Source organism: Choloepus didactylus, chromosome 1, assembly GCF_015220235.1.
Source record: "Choloepus didactylus isolate mChoDid1 chromosome 1, mChoDid1.pri, whole genome shotgun sequence".
Lineage (NCBI taxonomy): Eukaryota > Metazoa > Chordata > Mammalia > Pilosa > Megalonychidae > Choloepus > Choloepus didactylus.
The window spans coordinates 126404433-126429650 of NC_051307.1; the positions used below are offsets into that span (position 1 = coordinate 126404433).

Here is a 25218-nt window from a genome sequence, read left to right on the forward strand (position 1 = left end):
TGCTCTGATCTTCAGTATTTCCTCCCTTCTGCTTGCTTTGTGTTTAGTCTTCTCTTGTTTTTCTAATTTCTTAAGGTGGAAGTTTAGGATATTGATTTGAGATCTTTCTTCCTTTTTATTGGTGTTTACACTACAGATTTCCATCTGAACACTGCTTTCACTGTATCCCGTAAGAGTGTGAACTCCTCTGTTGTTGGGTGAAGTATACTATAGATGTCTGTTAGAGATGTCTGTTAGTTGATTTACGATATTTTCCAAGTCTTCCATTTCCCGAATGATCATCAGCCTAGTTGTTCTATCCATGATTGAAGGTGAAATGTTGAAATCTCCAATTGTTATTGTTGAATTGTCTTTTTCTCCCTTCAAATCTTACCAATTTTAACTTCATATATTTTTGGGCTCTGTTGTTAGAAAAGTGGCAGATGTGAATCCTGCCTAATTAGTATTAAATGTAAACGGTTTAAACATTCAACTCAAAAAATACAGATTTGCAGAAATATTCTTTTTTTAAAAATAATTTCTATATTTTTAATGATATTCTCTTCTTGGTGAGAGATATGATTCTTATACTTTCCTTTAATTATTTAGGCATGGTTTTCTTTAGTTCTTTTAATATATTTATAATAGCTAAGTTAAAGTCCTTACATGGTAAATCTAATGTCTAAGTTTCCTCTGGACAGTTTCTGTTGACTGCATTTTTTCCCCTGTGTATGGGGCATTTCCTGTTTTTTTTTTTACAAAATCATAATATTTTGTTAAATACTGAACATTTAAAATAATAAAATGTGGCAACTGTGGAAATCAGATTCCTCCCGTCTCTATGTTTTATTTCTGTTTCTTTTGGTTTTTCTTCTTGTTTTCTAATATAAGCATTTAGTTCTATAAAATTACCTCTATATACTACTTTAGTGGCATCCTGCAAATTTTATCTATTGTAATCTTGTGTTTTCTTTTTCACTAATTTCCAAACACTTTCTAATTTCCTTTTTGATTTCTACTTTGACTCCTGGGTTACTTAAAAGTGTATTATTTAGTTTCCAAATATTTGACACTTTTCTAGATAACATTGATTTCTAATTAATTATATTGTAGGCAGAGATATGACTTTTTAAGTTTGCTGAGACATTTTATGGTGTCTTTTTAAAATTAGTTTTTATTTTATTATTTTTTGTAAACTAGAAATATATGAATGTGTCATGTGCCAAAGATTCAAACATTGCCAACCTATATAAAATAATAAATTTCCCCTTTATCACCATCCTCCCACTACCACTCCTACCCTAGATATAACCATTGTATTGGGGTGTTTATTTTAGTATTCTTCCATTTCTTTTTCTTTATATTTGCATGCTATATATATATATATATATATATATATATATATATATATATAAAGATATATAGTTTGTATGTAAATAATGTCATCCTATATACATATATCTCAGTTACATGCTTTTTCATCTAATAGTCTTACATATATTTTATGTATATATATATGTCAGTTTCATTCTTTTTTACCTTTTATATTTTTTAACTTTATAAAATTTAATCATAGCCAAGTATTCTATAGTAAGGCTTGTTATGCATTTAATAATTTTTTGATGCATTAACATTTTGGTTATTAGCTTTTTTCTTGCTATTATTGACATTGATGAAATGAATCTCCTTGTCATATATGCGTTTCATATAATTTGCCCATTAGTAGCTTCTAAGATTAGTATCTTTCTTAGGAACACTACTTACAGAATTTTTATTTATTGATTTCTGTGAATGCCTCTGCTTGTTTCAGCACATATTTTTGAAAGTTTCTGTTGTGACTGTGTAATTCTGTAGTTCTCTGTGTTTTTACTTTCTTATGTGATTAGTCTTCTAGTCTCCAATGGATGGAGGAGGTTGGTGGGTGTGTGGAGTGGGGATAAGAAGAAAATGCCTTTAATGGGAAAGGTTTCCAAAATTAGAGTACATTTGTGCTACCCTGTTACATTTCTGTAATAATGTTAAGGACATTCAGGAAACAGAGCTTCCGATGGCTTTCATGTCCTGTATTATGTGCCCTCTATCTCCGCTCCTCCCAGGGAAGAAACAGCTACGCCTGCAACAATGTCTGACTTGGGGATAAGATTTGCATGTCCACTTTGCATTTTGATTTCACTAAATCATCAGAAGTGCTTTCTAATTTTCTACTCTGCTACTTTAGATAGCTGTGGCTTTCACATGTAAAGAGATTTGTTTTTATGATCTGCTGTCCAAAGAAGAATTTCTTTGTCAATATAAACTCCAAGGCCTGAAAGCAACCCCGATTTGCATGGATTATTGGTATGACCCTCTTGATGCCAACGAATCAATTCTTTCTTTTGGAGACATAACTGGAAAGGTAAGTGAGGGAAGGACAGCATCGAACACTATGGATTTAATCATCAAACTGTAGCTCAAAATAGAAATTAAAATGCAATGAGTATGGCCTCTTCTTTGAACTACATTATAGATTATAGAGTCTTACATTTTGGACATGGAGGAGATGAGGTCACAGCTCCTCTTGTTGCTTATAAAAATCATTGCTCACTGTAGTTTTCTCATGTTTGTATACTATCATTTTCCTCACTTAGAAAAAAGATTTTGCCAACCTTTTTCACCACAAGGTGCTTAACTAACTGAATCCCAATATTAATAAACTTTTAATATTAAATGTTTAAATTTATCTCTCGTAACTTTTTCATATTAATTGGTCTGATTTTCATTTATAAGCCTGCAGTCTTCTCAGAACCAGTCTCCTAGGGATTGAACATGTCCTATATCTCATGTAACAGAGGGATAAATGAATTAGAGAGGGCAGCTCTGATATGTAGACACTGAATACAGTGATAAGTGTCTTCCAGTCAAATTCTACCCAGACCTGTGGAAAGTAATTAGAATATACCTGTGACCTCTGAAGTAGTCTAATTTGAACTATTTCCTTTCATATTTGTGAGAGCTTTTCACTTTCATGATTTTTAAAGACAAATGTATCTTCAAAGAAAATAATACACTGCTCTTGGTAACTGCTTTACCAACCTCATAGCTTTTTCAAACTTTTAATGTGTTAACTGCCTGCATTCTTTAAATAATATTGAAAATAATCCTATTTATTTATTATCTATTCACAATAATGTTAAACAACAATCTTCTTGCCAAAATTACCTTGCCCGTGTTTGTTTTTCTTTCAATGACATCTCTGTCGCAGGTTCAAGCAATTTCTTTCACAACGGCCTTGATTTCCCTGTTTGAGCGGCCTGCTAGTGCTTGTGAAGATGGAGATGCTACCGCTACTATGATCATTAACTGGGCAGAACTGCTATCTGGATATCACAAATGTTGCCTTTTATTAGAGCACAAACTTCATCACAGAGACTGGGTCAGGCAAGGTACTGCATTTGAATAATGATGAAAGAAAAAGGTCTCTTGGCTTCTACATTTACATTTTTTGATGAAAATGTTTCACCCAAAAGGTTTAAGTCTAGAAACCAGTGTTAATTGGTTCTCTGGGGATTTTGCCCTGGACTCTCTGCTATCCCCTGAACACTGGCAGGAATTATTTCTTTCTTTCCAAAATTTATTCATTATACAATTGATTCAGGTGAACTGTGCACTCAAGAAATCTCAAGAGAAGGAAGCAAATTGTCACTAAATCCATTTAACTTCAAACCACTCTGATCTAACTAATCTCATCAAGTCACATTCAGGGCTACTTAATGAAAGCATTTAAAAAGTTCTTCTCAAACCATTCCTTTGTTTTCTTTATGTTCTCAGGGGAAATATGTTAGTTTGAATGGCCTTCAAAACAGAATTATCTTCTTTTTTTTTTCTTTTTTTGACATATTGATTGAGTTTCTCTAGAGTACTTGAAAGGGCAATATTCTGTGTGATAGGATTATGTCATTTAACAGCATCTATAGAAAGCCAGGACTTTCTGGAAAACCTAGTCACCAATGAGTTAGTTTCATTTCATGCCTGATTTTTACAAAAGACTTATCTGTTTGTTTAAGATCCAATGAGCAATGTCTGCATTGATATTTCCTTTGGTCCAGGCACTAAGGACTATAGTAATTTTTCTCACTTCTAAATTGCTATATTAAGTAATGGCCACTGAAGAGAATAGGAATGAATAATGACATTGACTCCTAAAAAATCTGAAGAAGGGACAGTCAAAATAGATGTAACTGTTGGTTTCCACGGTAGTTTTACCCTCTTTGGGTTTCAAGAGGTTGGGACCAATTCTTTAATGCATAACCCACAATAATAATATCCTACATGAGGAACTATAAGCTCTGCATTTTCTTCTTCAATATAAATCATACCATGCTTTGGTACCTTCTATCATGTTCTTAATCTTAATCTGCATGCCTTTGTGTATGAATCCATTATAATGGGTATAACAGGAACTCATAATAAGAAGACCTCTTGAGGATGTTATTTTTAATTAAGGTGTGGCTAACTGAATGAGGATGGATCTTATTGTGATTATTGGAGGCCTTATAAAGAGCCAGAAGCTAAAAGACCAAAACAAAAACAAAAGCAAAATGGAAGAGCAGAGGAAAGGAGGGGACATTGCCATATGGAAAGCCAAGGAACTGGCAGCCAGCACCAGAATGCTACAGGCTTTGGGGAGAAAACAAGTCTTGCCTGTATCTTGATGTTGGACTTCTGGCCTCTGAAACCAGGTTAAGTCAACCCAATGTGTAATATTTGTGATGTTGGGCAAACTAATACAAATGGTATTCATACCCTTGTCAAAAATCAATTTAGCAAAAATACATGGGTTTATTTCTGGACTTTCAGTTCTATTCCATTGGTCTCTATGTCATCCTTATCTGGCCAGTTAGAAGGTTTTTGATCATGTGAAAATTTAAACGATCAAGAAAGGAGAAAACAAGTAACTGTTTGAAGCAAGAATCTTCAGGACTTCCCATGACTGAAAATGGGGAATGAATGAACCATCTTAGAATGCCCTACAAAAATTTCAGTTTCCAGGTGAGGAAGGTTCTATTTGCAACTGACAAATCTACTCTGAATCTCAATGTTGAGACTCTTCCCAGCTGACCTCAACTTATACCATCTATAGAGGATTCTTTATTCTGAGATACTCCAAATGCTTCCACAAAGAAAAGCTTCTCTTGTCATCTTTGTTCCTGGCACTTCCCTCATCTCTTGCCACTTTACCTCTTATCAAGATTCTCATGTTTCCTCTTCATCCATCTACTTCAGATGGACTCTTTGTTGCATGATTTGCAAGGTTCTTAATTCTGGCTTTGTTTCTGTTTTGTTGTTCTTTAAGATCTTGCTTTCAGATACCGCTTAAACTGTGAACCAGTCCTACCAATTGCTGAAATCACATTAACACCTAAGTCTTGCCTGTTATTACCCTCCCAATCCAAGAAAGAAATTTGGATGCCTCACACTCACATTTATACATAAACCCTAAACTAAAACAACCTTTTGGGGACAGTCAATATGATCTTATTCTCCTTAGTGTTAAGTCTGGTTCAATTATTTATAGAATTTTCTTGATTTTTAGCAATTTGATTATGCTGTGTCTTAGTTTGCTTGGTGTGTGTGTGGGGAATTATTGTGCTTAGAATTCATTGAGATTCTTGAATTTGTGTGTCTACGATTTTAATTAAATTTGGAAATTTTTGTTACTTTTCAAAGGTTTCTGTTCCCTTTTTGTTCTGAGACTCTATGCTTATGTTAGATGCTTGGTATTGTCTTACCTGTCATGGAAGTTCTTTTCATTTTTATTCAGTCTTCTTTATTTCTATGTTTCAGTTTGCTTAGTTTTCTTTTTTTGTCTTCAAGTTCATGGATCTTTTCTTCTGAGCTGTTTATCTGCTGTTACACCAGCTGATGGAATTTTCATATCAGATATTGCCTTTTTTATTCCTAGAAACTCCATTTGTTTTTTTTTTTTTTCATATTTTCTATTTTTCTCCTCACCATACTCATGTTTTGCTTTATATACTTGAATATAATTTTCATAACTATAAAGTTGTTATAGCATTCTAATTCCACTGTTTTCTGTCATTTTTGAGTTTCTATTGACTAATTTTTCTTGATTATGGGTCACATTTTTCCTGGTTCTTGTCATGTCTAGTAATTTTTTATTGGATGGTAGACACTTTGAATGCACATTGTTGAGTGTCTGGATGTTGTTGTCTAGTAGTCTACTACTAAGGCCTGACCTCTCTGATGTCTGCATTAAATGCCCATGTGATCTCCATTGACACTTCACTGCAGATGGTCATAGCTTTAGTATTTCTCTGCCCCATGAGAGCTCTGGGAATTTTTCAGTTTACATCTTCCTGATTGCTCTTTGCCTGGTCTTGAGGAGTTTTATTTTATGCCTGCATGGTAAGTACTCAGCAATGACTCAAGGGGACCCATATGCTGATTTCTGGAACTCTTTTTCCTCTTTTTCAGAACTCTGTCCAATAATTCTAGCTGCTTCAGTCTCTCCAAACTCCAATTTCCATCTCCTCAATGCAGTGAGGCTGCCAGGTTTTGTGTTAGTTCCTCTTTCCTATGCCCCACAATTTGGAAATTGCCCCCATGAAGAAAACTGGAGTGACGGTAGAGCTCACCTCATTTTTTCTCTCAGGGTTCACAATTTTTCATTGCCTACTGTTAAAATCTGGAAATACTATTGCTAATATTTGTCCAGTTTTCTAGTTCTTTACAGTGGGAGGTTAAATTCAGTCCCTGTTACTTCATCATGCATGGAAGAAGAAATCCAGTAAAATGTTTTTTTAACAGTGAGTATGCAATAAATATTTGTTAATCATTTAGCCTCTTTCCTCTGTTGATTTCTTTTAGTCACTTTAACAATCCTTTACCTAATATTATTATAAAAACCCCTATATGTCATTAACCCAGCAAATGTTTAAGCACCTATTATATAGTAGGCATAGAACTAAGGAATTACATAGTTCTATTGAATTCTGTTTTCTAGATAAGGCCTAAAAAACTTAACTTTTAATATGCTGACTAAGGATTTTTTTTTTTATTATTGCTTCAATGTTTACTTATTATCATGTTCACTCTGAAGCACTCAAAACACAGCAGCCATCAGCAACACTTACTGAGTGTCCCTCTGCACAGATCATTATGCAGCAGGAATTTTGTGATGATTGTTGTGTGGAGCAATGAGCAATTAATTTGCCAAAAGGTGCTGAATGAGTGAGTGTCCTGTTGAGAATGGTTTAGGGAAGAGAAGAATGGGCAGCTTAACTATTTGTTCTGAGAAACTGAGCTGTGTTTTATCATTGGGAAATGTCAAAATAGTGAACTACCGGAACTCATGTAAACAGAGTTAAATTAGTTTTCCTTTTCTGTTTCCTTTTTATTATTTTAAAAATTGTATTTGTGTCTACAATTAATAACTCCCATGAATTTCCTCTATGAGATTTTAGGCTTTGATTGTGAAAAAAAGTTTCAATTTAGCTTTGAAGGTCTTTCTTAGGTAAGTTATTAGGTGAATGTTATTGAAAACTATTGCAAAAGAAAAGAGAAATACCAAGAGAAAGATTGCTAAATATTTTTAGAATTTCTTTTTTAAAATAGAGGGTTCTTAATGATTAAAAAAAGATGGTTGGGGTAAGAAAAATATATTTACAAATAATGTATAGGGTTCAATGTTCAATGCTGTATTGGTAGATACTGAGGAATGCAGTAGAAGAGAAGATTAATAGAAAAGGAAAATGTAAAACAGTATTGAAATGTAAAGAATTTTTATAAAATCGTCTATAATTTTAAGTTTTAGTTTAAAAGTTTAAACACCTCTGAAAAGGAGATTTACATTACTTCTAATCAATACATGATTGCCTTATCCAGGATTTAGCAATAGAAATTGGAGATGTAAATACACCTTTTTTTTTTCTTTTTGAAGCTATATAATTTCATTATGAGGAAGACTGAAATAAGGAGGAAGGGTTAGAGAGGAAGGTAGGATGTAGACATACATAGGATAGAGGATCATAATGATCATTATCCATGATCTTTAAGACTCACTTTATCAGCAGCAAGCAAACAATGGCTGCTTTAATTCAACACTATTTTTACTCCAGCAATATGCATTGATATTCTTAGAATTCCTCAAGAAATATTTTGCTAATTTCCTTCTCAGTGTGAGAAGGGAATGTTCAACTGAGGAAGGAAAGAAATACATGAATAAGTATGGTAATTTTTCACTGAAGCTAAGGATAAAGTATCTGTAAAACCTGAAATGTCAAAAGTAAAATCAAGTTCCAGACATAAGAGTCTTAGCTTACAGCTTTAAGAAAAGTTTCATACTTCTTATTTAAAACTTGGAAGGAGAAAATATTTTCATTTTGTTTGAGTGGTTCTGTGTCATATTTTAATGGAAAAAAATAATTAGATTCTGAAATGCATATAAAATAAGTGTGGAGCTTTTAGGCAATAGTGGCAAGACATAAATGTCTTGAATCTCAGAGAATTTTCCTTTTTGAGTCCTGTCCCCTAGTTTGCTAATGCTGTGAAATGCAAAACACCAGAGATGGATTGGCTTTTATAAAAAGGGGGCTTATTTGGCTATACAGTTACAGTCTTAAGGCCATAAAGTGTCCAAGGTAACACATCAGTAATCAGGTACCTTCACTGGAGGATGGCAAATGGCGTCCGGAAAACCTCTGTTAGCTGGAAGGCATGTGGCTGGTGTCTGCTCCAAAGTTCTGATTTTAAAATGACTTTCTCCCAGGACGTTCCTCTCTAGCAAGCTTGCTCCTCTTCAAAACGTCACTCACAGCTGCACTCCCTCCAGTCTGAGTCAGCACATTTATATGGCTCCACTGATCAAGGCCCACCCCAAATGGGCGGGGCCACGCCTCCATGGGAACATCTCATCAGAATCATCTCCCACAGCTGGGTGGGGCACATTCCAAGCAAATCCAACCAGCACCAAAACTTCTGCCCCACACAAGACCACAAAGATAATGGCATTTGGGGGACACAATACACTCAAACCGGCACAAGTCCCAAATAATTGCCTCCTCATCTAGAAAATATCATTGAAAACTCTGGAAACTGTAGACTGGAAATGCAGCTATTAAAACAGTGATCCCTAAATGTCAACCATAAAAACCATTACTTTTTTTGTTGAAAGGTGTTTTTTGTCCTTTGTTTGAACATAGCTAGGAGCAGGTACAAAACAATTTTGGCAGATAATAAAGTCACTAGTTGCTGTGCTAATTAATGGAGAGATTTTGGAGAATTTAGAATATAGACACCAGGTTCTGTTTCCTTGGGGTGGCTTCATAATTGATGGGGACAGATTTGGAAGAGAAGCTAGATTTAGTGTCTTGCTTGTGTGTTACTCTGGTTCCCCACATCTGAATTAGTCTTCTAAACAAATGACGGTGTACCACTGAGTTAGCTAGACCATGTCGCCTTCCTGCCAGTTCTCTCACTGTGTTTAAAGCAATTGAAATAACAGCCTAGCCTCAAAGGTCTTTTTCTGCAGCTTGTTCCACAACATGGTGGACAGTAAGATTCACTTTATCATGGATATGGGGCAATAGGTGTTTTGAAAAGTCATTAAGTTGTATTATTATTCTGAAATGTGGTTAGCAGTACTGAATTAAGTGCATTTTAATTTTTTTTTAAATGGAATAGGTATGGTTATTCTTTCTTATCTTTCATCTTTCTTCCTTGCAATGGTGGTTGCTCAGAGTATAGGGAGTCCTTTGGTGGTCTAATAGAATGGCTCTCCAACTTCAGAGTAAGAAATGCAGGTGAAAATAAACTCCCTGCAATAGGAGAACATCAAAGAAAGTGCAAGGTACTGTGTTTTTCTGAGTCACATGATCCTAAAGAAAAAGCCTGATAATAAGAATCCCTGGTTTGAAATGGCCTAATTTTCTAACCCAATAAAGCCTCTATCTGTTGGCAAATGATGTAGAGTGGCCTTATTCTATCTCACTCTAAGTGCACTTGATAGCGTTACTTACTTAGCTTTTAGGTAACACTTTTCATTTGCAAATTACTTTTCCCACATTAACTAATTGCTATTAAACTGAGTCATTCTGACAGCACGCAAAAAGACAGGGATCGATTGCAGATTCCCTCAATTTCTTTTTTTTTACAACTATGTGACAAGAGAGTGGAAGAGTTGAAAGTTAGCATCTTAATGGGCTGACATGATCAAATTGTCTTTTTCCCCCACAAAATATTATCCAAAAGTAATTTCAACTTTATTTTCCTGTACAAACCCCCAAATTCACTGAGAATATTAAAAACAAATCATTTATTTTGCCAGCTCATTTTATTCCCTAGCTTGATAATTTAAAAAGGTTTCAATCATAACCTGTCATTTCCTTTCCTCTGTTCAAGAAGTGAGGAAAACATTTTTATTTATCAGATAATTTGATTTTAAGGAAATGGCTTTACTCTCACCTTTTTCTCATGCATTCTCTGGAGCTTTGGCATTCTACAATTTAATCAGAAACAATTTATATCTTGGTTTAAAAATAAAGTGTGAATTATTGAGCCTCCAAAAATGTGACATTGCAGACCCATAAATGTTACTTGGTAACCTGCAGAGTCTCATTTAAAGCAATACTTTGAAGATCGGAGCAGAATGCACTTCTTTTGTCTTTCTTTAGAGCCTCAAAACTACACATGACATTTGGATACAATCTGCAAACACATGACAAGGTGATTTTGTGGGTATAAATACTTTATTTTGATTGTACTGTAATTATATTATGGAATGTCAATGGATTTGAAGATATAATTATAGTGCTATGTTGTACACTTTAGATCTTTTAATATTGCATCGCTGAGTTGAGTTATAATAACCCTTGGCATTTTCTGTAAACAAAGGGAATATTTTCAGTAAGGTTGCTTCCTGACTGAGAACACTTATCAGATTGTATGCTGTTGGTACTTCTAGTAAAGTAGCAGTAGCAAGCAGTGTAGCAGGTAATAAGGGGCGTCTTTGCCTGAATTATTTGCTCCCTAATGAGGTACAAAGGACTCCCGTTTAAAGGAATTGACTGCTTAGGTCCCTGCCTTTTTTTTAATTTATTTGTTTGTTTTTAAAAAGAGGGAAAGACAGTAAATGAGAGAAAAAGACAGAGACAAAGCAAAGAAAACCTAGGAATACTGTCCCTGTGGGAATAAGTGGCAAAAGGAAAGTGAAGATATCAGGAAAGGGAAGACTCAAGAGGAAGTAAGGTAGGGGGACAGAAATGTAATTGGTAATAGAAAGAACTCCATAATTGGTCCTGGCGTACACGCGGCAGTGTTGCTTAGTGGAAGAGAGATGCAGTAGTACAAAATGGGATAGTTCCCAGCCAAACAGAACTCAGTTAAATCTTATCTCCACCTCTAATTAGCTGCATGCCTCTAAGCAAGTTGGCTTTCTGTCCACTTTTTTGCCAGCAAACCTGTGATAAACTATCCACTGAAGATTATTGTAGGATCCAAGCACCAGTATGATGCCAGACACATGAGAGGGACTGAATAAATTTTACAAGTAATCAGTAGGTTAAGGATGGATTGCAAAATGGGTGAAAAGCAAGAAATACACCTCCCAGACAAATTCTAGGCAGAGCAGAGAAGTACTTCATTTTGGTCTTTGGCAGCACTTCTTTGTTGCAGACAGGATTCGTTGTGAGTTATTCTGTGCACCTGGTTCTCTGTGAAGAAACTTTGCTTTGATTTCTTTCTGAAAATCTCCTTGGTATTCCAAGCCCTCCTTTTACTCCATCCCTCGCCCTCTGTGTAAACTGGTATTCTAGCATTGTTTAGAAGAAACTCAACATGAAAGGCCAGTTAAACTCATTCACATTGAGGAATTAGAGACTAGAAAGAGAGACTCAAAGTGGGCATTAATTAACACAAAGTAATAGAAATTTTAAGAATCACTTGGGAAAGCAGGAAGAGCAGCATGGGAGAAGGGTTTCTCAAAACCTAATCACCTTGGAGCCTGAAGTTCATTTCCTCAGATCTGTCATAGGCCTTCTGAGTAGAGGTGGGGAAATTCTGAAAATCCCTAGAGTTTATACAAATATATGTGAAGACATGAATCTCTAGATTTCATCAGATTCTCTAAGTGGTGTTTGGTCTCCCGAATTTAAGAACTACTGATTAATTCTCTAGAGTCTGAAACGATGACAGCACTGTTTTGTAAGATGCTTTAGATAGATAGTCAGGTGCAGCAAGGGTGAGTGACACCAGAGATGTATGAAAGAAAAGTTTGTTAGTACTCACACGTCCCCAAACAGAGAGGAGTGGCACACCTCACAGAGTCACACAGGGAAACACAGGAGTGTGGGCTCAGCCAAGCAGGTGTGCAGCAAAAAGGTCCAGTGAACCTGGAGACTAGGCCTTTATAATGTTACTTGGGTGTAGCTGTAGCAGTTGTTGAAGCAAGAGTGGGGATTAGGGATTTCACAGGATTGTGAACCCAGGTAGGACATGAGGAGGAGATGAAGAATCTGTTTATGTTGTTTAAGCAGGTGTCAGGGATGGTCACTGAGTGACCTAGTGATAGAGCCTAAGATGCTGAGGTGTTAAGACAGTGCAAAGCCTCTTATGTTACTATGCACCATAGAGATGTGAAGACAGTTTGATGAAGTAACAAAAGTCCCTAATAGATACTATTTTTATTAGAGCAGTTGTGAGTTTTCAGAAAAATCATGCACAAAATACAGGTTTCCCATATCCACCCTGTTATTAACACCTTGATTTGGTGTGGTACATTTGTTACAATTGGTGAAAGCACATTTTTATTGTTGTTCTATTACCTATAGTCCATGATTTACCTTAGGGTTCATTGTGTTGTACAGTCCAAAGGACTTTTTAAAAATTTTTATTCTAGTATATATCTATACAACCTAAAGTTTCCCTTTTAACCACATTCAAATATATAATTCAGTACTGTTAATTACAGTCACACTGTTGTGCTATCATCACCCCCAATCCACTAATAAAACTTTTCCATCATTCCAGATAGAAACTCTGTTTTTTATAAGTATTAACTCCCTACTTCCTATCCCTACCCTGTCTGCTGGTAACCTACATGCTACATTCTGATTCTATGAGTTTCTTTATTCTAATTATTTCATGTCAGTGAAGTCATACAATATTTATCCTTTTGTATATGGCTTATTTTACTCAACATAATGCCTTCAGGGTTCATCTATGCTATCACATGTATCAGAACTGCATTTGTTTTTATGGTTGAATAATAATCCTTTGTGTGTATATGCCACATTTTGCTTATCCATTCATTGGTTGATGGATACTTGGGCTGCTTCTGTGCAAATACCTCTTTGAGACCCTGTTTTAAATTCTTTTGGGTATATACCTAGAAGTGGGATTGTCAGATGATATGTAATTCTCTATTTAACTTTGTGGGGGCCTGCCAAACTGTCTTCCACAATGTTTGCACCATTTTACATTCCAATCAAAAATGAATGAATGTTCCTATTTCTCCACATCCTCTCCAACACATTTAATTTTCTGTTTTTTTTCAATTAGCAGTAGCTGTTCTAGTGGGTGAGAAATGGTATCTCGTTGTGATTTTGATTTGCATTTCCCTGATTACTAATGATGTTGAGCATCTTTTCATGTACTTTTTGGCCTAGGCTCATGCCTGCTAGTGGCCTTAGGAGTTCTCCTGTTTTCAAGAATTTGAATATCCCCTCTACTCCCCAGGAAATAGACCTTTTCCCTACCCTGGTTGTTCAGCTGCCAGACTTAAAGCAGGTAAGCCTTTTGTCTCAGATCACCTTGCCCAGTTGTTCCTACTCTGCTTTCACTGTCTTAAGCTCTTTTGCCTGGAGGGCAAATTCTGGGAGAGGAGGCTTGCAGGAGAGGAGTTCTCCAAGTCAGTCTTTCCCAGTAAAAACAAGGTCAGGGTCCCACAAAGAGAGTGCCAGCAAATTGCCCTGGGGAGGGAATGAGAAGGGGGCAGGATGGAAGTTAGGAGCTTCTTCTATGGCTCCACAAAGCTGTACTTTCTTGACTCAGCACCTGCCCAACAAATGCAGGCCTTCAACTGTCCTCCAGAACTCTGAGGAAGCATACGTTTTTAATTTTCCTCTGCTGCCTTTGCCAGGGTGGGTTGAAACAATGACTGCCCTAAGAGCCAATAGGGCAGTCAGTGATCTGAAGTAGCTAACCAAAAACAATGATCTGACTTCTGCAGAGGATGGCAGAGTAGAGGCCTGCAGTGCTCACTCCTTCAAAAACAGCTAGTGAACAGGAAGAAACTGTCTGAAACAACTATTCCGGGGCTAGGACACCAGGGGAGCATTGTACAGCAACCAGGGAACAGTGGGATGAAAAGGCTGAAACACTGTGGTAAAAAACTGTGAGTAAATTGTTTGGTGGCAACAGCTGGTGCCCATCCCCCACTCTTGAGGCTAGTCATCTGGGCTCTGGTTCCAAGGTGGCTTCTCTGGATGGAGAAGGATGTAGACGCCCTCTTCTCCAAGAACAGCAGGGGGCAAGATCAAGTACTGATTGTGACTTTTGATCACAGAGTTTAGATGACTAGGTCCCAGCTCTGAGCTGCTCTTCCCACCTGGACAGAGATGGCTGCACCATTGTTTCAACCATGCCCCTGACAGGGACAAAGTTGTGGAGGTTCAAAGAAGTGGGGCCTACATAAGGCTGTGGGGAAAAGTCTGCTGAAGAATGCCATCTGCTGGGCAGGTCAGGAAAGGGCAACTTCAGGGAGCTGTCAATAAGGCTTTTTGGCTTCTTTCCTGACCCTTTCCCTTTGGAACTGCTCTGCACCCCCTTTGTGGATCCTTGGTCCTGTTTTAGCTGGAAGTACTGACTTGGGAAAGTCATCTCTGGATGACCCTCCTCCCAGAATGTGCCCTCCAGGTAAACACAGATAGAGGCAATGAAAGGAGAATAAAATAAAATATATATAGAGAGAGGCAAAACAAACACAAACAGAACAGATCAAGATTCCCAGAGAAGGAACAAAGGAAAGGAAGCTTTCCCCTGGGGATGAAACAATTGCACAACAGTGCTATCTTAAAAGTTGTACTACATAATCAAGGCAAGAATCAGATGAAGAAGAGCTAAAAAAATCTGATAAGTCAAACATGGGTGTTCTGGTTTGCTAATGCTGCTCTTTTGCAAAACACCAGAAATGGATTGGCTTTTATAAAAGGGGCTTATTTGGATACAAAGTTACAGTCATAAGGCCATAAAGTGTCCAGAGTAAGACATCAACAATCAGGTACCTTCACTGAAGAAAGGCTATTGGCATCAGAAAACCTCTTTTAGCCCAGAAGGCACATGGCTGATATCTGCTTGCTCCCAGGTTGTGTTTCTAAATGATGTTCTCCAAAATGTCAGTGTCAGCTTCCAATGGCCATCTTCAAAATGTCTGTCTCAGCTGCAGCAGCAAGCTTCTTCTGTCTGAACTCTTATATAGGGATCTAGTAAACTAATCAAGGCCCACACTGAACGGGCAGGGCTATGCCTCCATGGAAATTATCTAATCAGTGTTATCAGCTACAGTTGAATGGGTCACATCTCCATGGAAACAGTCAAAGAATTACAATCTAATCAACACTGCATCAAAGATAATGGCATTTTAGGGAACATAATACATTCAATCTGGCACATTGGGCAATTCTAAAAGTCTAGAATAAGTTGAACCAAGTGTAAAAGAAGAGCCTCAACATAAAGCCAATCAACAATAAAACCCTAGGCACAAAAGAGAAGCTGACACTTAGAGTAAACTTTCTAAGATAATTAGATGCCTAGACATCAGCAAAAAAACTTACAAGCCATACTAAGAAACAGGAAGCTATGGCCCAGTCAAAGGAACAAATCAAAACTTCAGGGGAGACACTGAATTTGGAATAACTAATCAAAGATGTTCAAACAACTCTCCTAAATCAACTCAAGGAGATGAAGGAAACTATAGCTAAAGAGATAAAGGATATTAAGAAGACATTGACTAAGCATAAAAAAGAATTTGAAAGTATGAGTAGAAAAATAACAGAACTAGTGGTAATGAAAGGCACAATAGAAGAGATTAAAAAGACACTACAGGCATATAACAGCAAATTTGAACAGGCAGAAGAAAGAATCAGTGAATTAGAAGATAGGACAATCAAAATCTACAGACAGAAGAACAGACAGAGTAAAGAATGGGAAAAAAATTGAGCAGGGTCTCAGAGAATTGTATGACAGCATGAAGCAAACAAACATACATGTCTTGGGTGTGCCGGAAAGAGGAGAGAAGGGAAAAGGTGCAGAAAGAATATTTGAGGAAATAATGGCTGAAAATTTCCCAACTCTCATGAAAGACATAAATATATTTTTCCAAAATAGCAACATATTCCAAACAGAATAAATCCTAATGGACCTACTCCAAGACACATACTAATCAGAATGTCAAATGCCAAAGATAAAGAGCATCCTAAAAGCAGAAAGAGAAAAGTGATTGATCACATAAGACTGTCGATTTCTCATCATAAACCATGGAGATGAGAATCCATGGTTATATTTAAGGTACTGAAAGAGAAACATTGCCAGCCAAAAATTCTGTATCTGGAAAAACCGTCCTTCAAAAATGAGAGGTAGTTTAAAATATTCACAGATAAATGGAAACTGAGAGAGTTTGTTAATAAGAGATCTGCCATACAAGAATATTAGAGGGAGTGCTACAGGCTGAAAGGAAAAGATGGGAGAGGGAGGCTTGAAAGAGAGTTTAGAAATGAAGATTATGAGTTAGTGTAACTAAAAGGGTAAAAAAGAGAGACAAAAATAAGACATGACATTTTAGAACCAAAGGATAAAATGGTTGAAATAAGTACTACCTTTACAGTAATGGCATTGGATATTAATGGATTAAACTCCCTAGTCAAAGGACACATATTGGCAGAATGGATTAGAATGATCCATCTTTATGCTGAGTATCTTTAAGACACTCACCCTAGACACAAGGACATAAATAGTTTGAAGATAAAAGGTTTGAAAAAGATATTCTACCCAAACAGGAACCAAAAAAGAACTGATGTAGCTATACTAATATTGGACAAAATAGACTTTAAATGAAAAACTGTTATAAGAAACAAAGATGAATATTATGTATTTATAAAACGGACAATTCCCTAAGAAGAAATAACAATCATACATTTTTATACACCTATCCACAGTGCCCCAAAATACATGAGGTAAACACTGGCAAAACAGAAGGGATATATAGATGTCGCTATAAAAATAGTTGATGATTTTAATACATCACTGTCATCAATAGAAGTGATCAGCAATCCACCCATGCACCCCTGGATCTTGGGGAACTATGTCTTTATGTCTCACTCTGGCACCAGCAACCTACACCGGGAGCCGGACCCTACTGCTGCCTGCCGAGACTGGAGGATGGGCAATGGTACTTGTGGTCCAGAGAATGCAATAAACTGATATTTACCACAACTTACCAGCCTCTTCTTCCTAATTGTCCCTGGATGCTGCACAGTGTCCTACTGGACTCCAGAGTTTTGAATAGTCAATTTAGACATTTCATACTTGTTTAGTAGTTGCTCTGGAACTTCTTCTGATTCTGGAGCTTCCTACTCCACCACCTTCCCATAATGCTTCCTCACTATATTTTAATTCACTGCAAGCTCTCTATAGAAAGCATATTCTAGTGCCTTGCTACAGAGAGTGTGGTCCCTGGACAGCATCAACAGAGTGCGTGTTAGGATTTCAGAATCTCAGGCCCAACCACAGGCCTAATGAATCAGAATCTGAATTCTAAATGTCCCCATTTGATCTATGTGCATATTAAATTTGAAAAGCTCTGTCCTGGTAGTCAAGGGCTCAGATCTTGTATTCTGAATTTGTACACTGACTCTGCCAAATACTAGTATACTAGTGTCCTGTGTTTGAATAAAATTACTAAATGTTTCTGTGCCTTAAAATGGGGATAATCATAATACCTACCTCTTGGGGTTACCGTACTGACTAATGAGTAACTAAATGTGAAGGGCTTAGAAAAGTGTCTCTTACAGAGTAAGTTCTCAGTGCATGTTAGTTGTTCTTCTTATGATTGTCACTGCTAAAGCTTGGAGAGAGAAGGGGAAAAGGGAAACGGAGAGATAATCCAGGAACCACACTTGTTTGGCCAAGGGGGAGAGGGCAAAAATAATCCTCCAGATGCTCAGAGTTTGCTTGGAACACACTGATGCTCATGTGAAGAGGTGGGGATGTGGTTCACCCAACTCATCCTTTCCACATACAATTCTTAATTAATCTTTTAATTTGGATTGATATCCTAGCAAGCTGTGCAAGGAGTTCCTCAGTTAAAGCCTCAAGTGAAGGTAGGGTTCCTAGGAGATCCTTTCAGGTCCTATCATAAAATAGCCTGATGACATATGATATTTCTTCTTTGTACAGTATTTTTCTCTGCCCTAACTATTCAAGAAGGATTTAGGCCAAATAAGATTCAAGTTTTGGGGCTCATACAATATTAATAAGAGACCTGTGTGAGTCAGTAAACATTTATATGCTTCAGTTTCCTTACTTGCACCTTACTCACCTCCTTCACTGCCAGGAACTGATTTGAGACTATTAGTACTATTTAAATGGTTAAATCCACTAAAAGCATAAACATATAAGAAAGCTCTTTTGCAATATTTGGAATTCTAATATTGCATCCTATGTAACATTAAACTACACTGAACTCTGAGTCTGAATGCTTGGCCTCCAGTGCCGGGTTTGGAAAGAATCAATTACTAACTTTGGCAAAATCTCCATGAGTCTCTGTTTCTTCATCTGTAGGATAAAGGAATAGATTCCTGTTTCAGCTCTAAATGTTGGTGTTTACCTTCAGTTCCCCATACAGGTGATTTGTCACCACTTCCCAACCACTGAAATCCCATCTTTTTGTCAAGACTTACCTCCTATCTTCTAACCTCTGAATCCCACACTGGTTTCTTGGTTTCTTTCTTCTTTGAATTTCTATCAAACTTCTCGTTCCACTCATTTATCACTTACATACTGGATTTTCTCTAATTGTTTGACTTGAATCCCTTTTCTTCCTTTCTTCTTTTTTTTTTTTTCTTGTTCAGAGCAAAGTTGTTTTTGTTGTAATGAAATTTTAAAAGGCAGTTACATTAGCTACACATACACACAATCGACTTAATAACTGTTAGTCATAGAGACCATTCAAGAAATAAAATTATGATTTATCCACAGCACAGTTCACATCCATAGGAAGAAATGTTAAACAAGAAACAATTAAGTGCTTATATTTTCTACTTTAGCCTCTCTGAGAAATCTTTTCATTTTTAAGGGACACTGGTTTGTTACATGAAGCAAACCGCCTTGCTCCCACACAGTCTGTGGAACTTTCATTTTGGTACTTTCACAGTCAGTGCCCCACAGACTTTGGTCAATTGCTTGACAACAAAACCATCTTTGGCTACAAAATCCAGGCACATCTACATGTAAAAATGGGCTAGCCTGATTGTGTTATGTCCCTTCAAGTTTCCCAAGATCCCTGGTTGTTGAGAAAAGGTAGACAGCCCAGTGCCTCAAGGCTCCTTAGTCACAAGATGGGACAGGGTGAGGGTAGTGGAGGCATGATCCCCTGGAACTCGGCATGCAGTTAATTGGTGACCAGTCCCATATTTCTTGGTAATACAAAGAACGTTTCTATTCTGACTTGTTCTTGACCAAAGTTGTTAGGTAACTGGCTTATTCTTATTCAGATGACAGGTCAAAATTTTCATGGAGCAGGTGGGCCTAGAGTTGTGAGTGTTCACTGCTCCAGCATAGCTGATCTGCTGGCAAATGTGCTGGTGGGGGGGCAGGGTGGGGTTGGGGAAGAGAGAAGAGACCATTATTGAGTTTCCCAGTACCTGCCTCATCTTGTGGCTACAGCTTGTAGCAGCATTGACATCTCTAAGTGTGGCTAATCTAGATAATACATAGTCATTTATTGACATGGAAGATTTAAGTTCCCCAATGTAAGTTTCATTAAGTATCAGGATCCTTCCACTATTTGCAAAAGATATTCATGAAATAGCAAAAAGGGTTGAATTTGATAGATTGGAAAACAGAGGAGAATGTGTCTGTTTGTGATGGTTCTATCACTTTCTGAAACCAAAACTAAAAGCAAAACTAGTAGGGAGTGACATGTGGGTAGAATGTTTTAGAACCATCCTTAGTCACTACCATAGTCATTGACCCAGTCTTGGTTGAATCCCAATGTGGCTGTTTTTGTGTCCTCACCAGTGGCTCAGGCAGTCACCAAATGGTGCTCTTTTGTGGAAAACCATCTGCTTCCTTAACCTATAATGTCCATATCACATAATACCCATATCAGCCCTTAAATGAATAAATCCTAGTTGTTTTAGTGCATCTAACCCAATCTAATAGGCCAGTGGAAAAGGCATATATTGAGCTATCCCTCTGCCTTGCAAAATTTCCTTGCCTTTGGTACTTATTTGGAATTATTAAAAAAATAGAGCAAATCAAATTCTTTATCAAAATAGGAAAACTGTATTTGACTCTGAACTGAGGAATACTTTATTTTTCACTGGGTACACTTTCTGCTTTCTTAAAAAAAAAGAATTTACAAGTACTTTTCAACATAGGTGCCTGTTAAGAACTGTGAGGGGTCTGATATTTTATGCTATTAACAAGTTAGTTTACCGTTTCTAACACACTCATAAACATTCTAGGAATACAAATACTCTGGGGATGAGTTCAAGAGAGAGAAGTTGAAAAGCTTCTTAAAATGACAGAAGACATGAGTCTCCTGTGTCAGAGACAAAGGACTTCATTTGTCTTTATTTGTTACTCACAGCACAGCAAGCCACATGAGCATCAGCATATTCATGTCAGTTCTCCTCTCCTCCAAGTTCCCTGAGGGCAGTGTGGTTGGGCCCAGATTGATGCCTGCCCACACAGTGGGTTGTGTTACAGGAGAGGAACCCTGAGCTTAGAGAATCTGAATCCTTTTTGGTAGGCAGGAAGCATTCCTGCTCTTTGCTCCACAGGAAAATACGATCTTCATTATTTTAGCAGTAAGCATGCCTGCATTTTGCTTCAGAGGGAAACACTGTCTATCTCTATATTCCAAGGCCATCCACTATGTGAATAGTTTACCAGGCTCCTATGAAAAATATCTCACAACGGGTTGGCTTAAACAATGGGAATTTATTGTCTCATGGTTTTGTAGTCTAGAAAGCTTGCTTCCTCCTGAGGTTAGTAGCATCCCAGTGCTAGCTTGCCACAATCCTTGGGTTTCCTTGGCTTGAATCCCTGTTTCTTGCACATGGTTATATCCTTTTTCTCTTCTGAGGTCCCACCAGCTTTCTGTTTCTGGCTTCTCCCTGTGCCTTTCTATTTATAAGAGTTTCAGTAATCTGGATTAAGACCCACCCTCATTCAGCTGGGCCACAACATAACTAAAAACAACATCTTCAGGAGGTCCTAATACCTACAGTAATGCAGATTAAAATCAAGACCCTTTCTAAATTGGGGTACATAATTCAACCTACGGCATTAGGCAAACATTCTTGACAAGATAGTCTGGAGCAAAGGGCGGTCAGTGATAAGCTTCATGAGAAGTGAAGACAGACTCAAGATCCACTGAGAATTGTCTTCCCAGGCTGCCACCTTTGAGTTTATTTAATAAGCAGGTCAAAAGTACTTCTAAGAGCTCTTCTCTTAAAACAACTTTCCTTAAGTTATATGAAGTTACAACATCCCTTTTTGTGTGGAGCAGAAATTTGAGCCTGAGGTCAAATCAGAAATCTTTCAACTTTGGGGCACAAATCCTTGTCTGAGCAAAATGTAAAAGAGAGCTTCCACCTAACCATGGAGAACAGAGTTGTTTGAAGCTGGTGAAAACAGCAGTTAGGATTATTTGCCTTTTGGAGCCTATGAATCTGACAGCAATCCAAAGTTCTTCCTGAAAAAAAAAATGTAGCAGATGCATTATCTTTGCTTGGGAAGAGGGATTTTGCTCCACAGCACCTGGCACTTGGCCATTGGGAATGCAGGAACAGGCATTACGATCTGAGCTTTGCAGTGCTTTTGTGAATCTTGGCAGGGACATTCATAAACATTCTAGACCAATCGAGATTTTAATAAACTGTATTTTGGGCATGAGCTGGACCTTTGGGGAACAGCAGATGGGTGTTAAGCTCCTGCTTGCCTGTACCAACCCCAAGAGGAAGAACTCGGGAATCTGGCCAATTTCTCATTTTCATCCTAGATCCCAAATGATTATTATGATTAATATTGTTTCCTGCCATGTGTTCCAATTAAAAAAATTAACAATATCCCTATAGTGGAAGAAAAGTCTGAATGCAGATTTTCCTGTAACTTTTCTCTATAGGTTCTTTGGTGTGAAGTGGGGGAGGGGATAGAGAGGTATTTTCAAAGTGTTGGGTTGTGTCATCATAATCTGATTTAATTTTTAACTTTAAACATTGAAACAGTTCAATTTTGCTAATATCTTGTGAGAAATCAACTAAAGATTGTTTTCTTCTTTTTAATTTTTTGTAGTTACTTACAATGCATCTTTAGATGCTATCATTTCCAGTACGACCAGCAATATAAATACTATGGTGCTGGCTTGGAGAGAGAAATCAAAAAAACATCTTAAAATGACATCCTTCAACATTGTCCAGGGCATTCATGCTTTTGATTACCACTCTCAGCTCAATTTAATTGGTATGTAAAATAAATCATGATAACTTAGAGGGCCTCATAAATAGTCTGGGATGTATATTTGTATGCATGGAGCCTCTTCACCTTGTTTCTTTATTGCCAGAGGGAGCAACTTGGGCAGTTAATACTTTATTGCCTGAGAATGTCTGATAATGGTGCATTATGATGTGTGGCGTATATGAACTACATTGGGGTGAAAATATGAGAAAGTGCCCCAAAGCTTTAATGAGTCTTTTTATTAGAATTGGTGGGAGGTATAAAATGATATAGAGAAGGAAAATAGTTTATGCAGCATCTGCCATTCTGCCATCTTCCTAACACCACCAAATGCTCGACGCAAACAAATACATCATTTTCGTTACGTATATATATATATATATATATGCATATATATACATATAGAGACACACACAGATGTATGTACTTATACACATACAAACATGCACACACACAAGAACTGCAAAATGTAGAATGTTTTTTGCTCACCTCTCAGAATGTACCCTCTAATGCTTTTTGGAAAATTTCAGAAAACCCTAGCTTTAGTTTACTAAATGAGAATTTTTCTTTTTGTTGTAAAAGGGTATATTTTAGTTGAAGGAATATAAAGGTTTGCAAGCATTAACTATTTAAATAAAATATTTAGACATTTGGAAAACTGATAGGTTGATACATAGGATATTGTTTCCAATATTATGAAACAATATGAGGCACAGATGAATATCATTGAAAACTTAATATAGAGAACATGGGTAGCCTACAGAATGGGACATATTAACTCCCATTCAATAGCTGTCATTTGGAAAAACAGTACTGAATATCAGGTAGGGACTGAGTCTCTAAAATTTCCAACAATGACACCTGGTAAAAGACGTCTTGAATATGGACTCAGGAATATACCAACATCAGACTTTCAATGAGTATTGTCAATTTATTAGAGAATGCTATAGAGTTTGGAGAACCAAGCTGCCAAGGACCCAGATGTAAACCATTTCATCCATTGGTTGATGAGTTCATTCAATCCCTGCGTACCTTGTGTTTGCCAAAATGCTGGAAAAATAAGGGTGAATAGGCTCAGCTCCACAGTCTGCCCCAACTCAGGGAACACAAAGACTATACTGAGACCCAGATAAACCCTGTATTACCTGCTTTTGAGGCACTGCCTGGATAAAACCAATTTGTGTTCCAAAAATACTTTATTCTTTAAATAAAGCAGGTCAAAATGGTATTCACGCTGTTTGATTGTAAATACTTGGTTATTCATGTGGCAGTGAAAATCGTTTGTTTCTCTATATGTTTTTATTTATTCAGGAACTTTAATTATTGTGTTAGTTCTTTCTTCTTCCTGGGATAACTTTAAAACTGTCTACCTTCCTAGGCTGTGCTGGTTAGAGAGGGGGAAATATAGGGACCAGAAGGAGGCATCTGTCCCCTCCTGGCTGGGCTGCTGGTTGGCTCCTGCCCCTTCTTCCCTTTTCCCTCCATTTCAACTATTTCCATTGACAGACCCATGCCCTATTATCCTAGGCTAGGTGGGCCATGGCAAGACTTTCCATTATATAGACGGTGCATTAGTGCTCATCAGAAGGCATTTATCAATCTACAGATATGTGATAAACTAATTTCAAAAGGAAAATGCCGTGGGTCTTTCATGTCATTAAAATACATTTTTTTTTCTTTCTAATTCTGATTAGCAACTGCTGGCATTAACAATAAAGTTTGCCTTTGGAATCCCTATGTTGCCTCTAAGCCAGTTGGTGTCCTTTGGGGTCATTCTGCCAGTGTAATAGCTGTCCAATTCTTTGCTGACAGAAAACAGCTTTTCAGCTTCTCCAAAGATAAAGTAAGTAACATTATGCACTTTATTTATTTAGTTCTGTCTCTTCAGTTCCTTCACAAATCAACTCTTGGTCCTGAATTTTTGTGAGAGGAGATGTAGATCTTAAAAATATTCTGGGTAATTGTTATTTATTTGGAAATCTATATTTGGGAAAGGTATTGTTTGATTGTTACTTAATAGTAGTCCTGGGCAACTGGCCAAAGTATTTCATTAAAAAAAAGTTTTTATCAAATCATGCATTCTTGAATTTAATCCTTAATATTGGATTAGAATCTTGACAGTTTCTAAAGCTCTCACTAATTCAATAAAAGGAACAGAGATAGGGATGAGGAACTACAGCTTTGGAAAGATATTGAATAGGCACAGCCAATTAGCTATTATTGCTTTGATATTGAAGAGACTCAGTTAATTTGAAATCAGTAGTTAATCTGAAGAGTACCAAGTACACTGAGAACTTGTAATTAAGTATATCAGTCTATTTCTATTTGATGGTGTTGATAAGATATGCTAAATATGGTGGAAAGAACATGGCCCTAGAGCAGATAGATCAGCTTGAATCCTGACCACGCTATTTACTACTTACGTAAATAAGCATGGACGCTTTCATTTTACAAAGGAACAAGACTTTTTTTGAAACTCAAAGATACCTCAGATCAAAGACTGTT

General features: G+C 37.0%; 1 protein-coding gene across 3 annotated transcripts in view; it reads left to right on the forward strand.

Moving 5' to 3' along the window:
- WDR49 (WD repeat domain 49) overlaps positions 1–25218 on the forward strand; it is a 149921-nt gene that overhangs the window by 40097 nt on the left and 84606 nt on the right. For 2 of the 3 annotated variants that reach the window (XM_037841343.1, XM_037841351.1), the window contains 4 exons: positions 2198–2374; positions 3221–3401; positions 22552–22719; positions 24408–24556. In XM_037841343.1, the coding sequence (XP_037697271.1) occupies positions 2198–2374; positions 3221–3401; positions 22552–22719; positions 24408–24556 (675 nt within the window). Of the gene's footprint in view, positions 1–2197; positions 2375–3220; positions 3402–6113; positions 6786–22551; positions 22720–24407; positions 24557–25218 lie in introns of those variants that run through there. The other variant, XM_037841354.1, reaches the window with a different exon arrangement.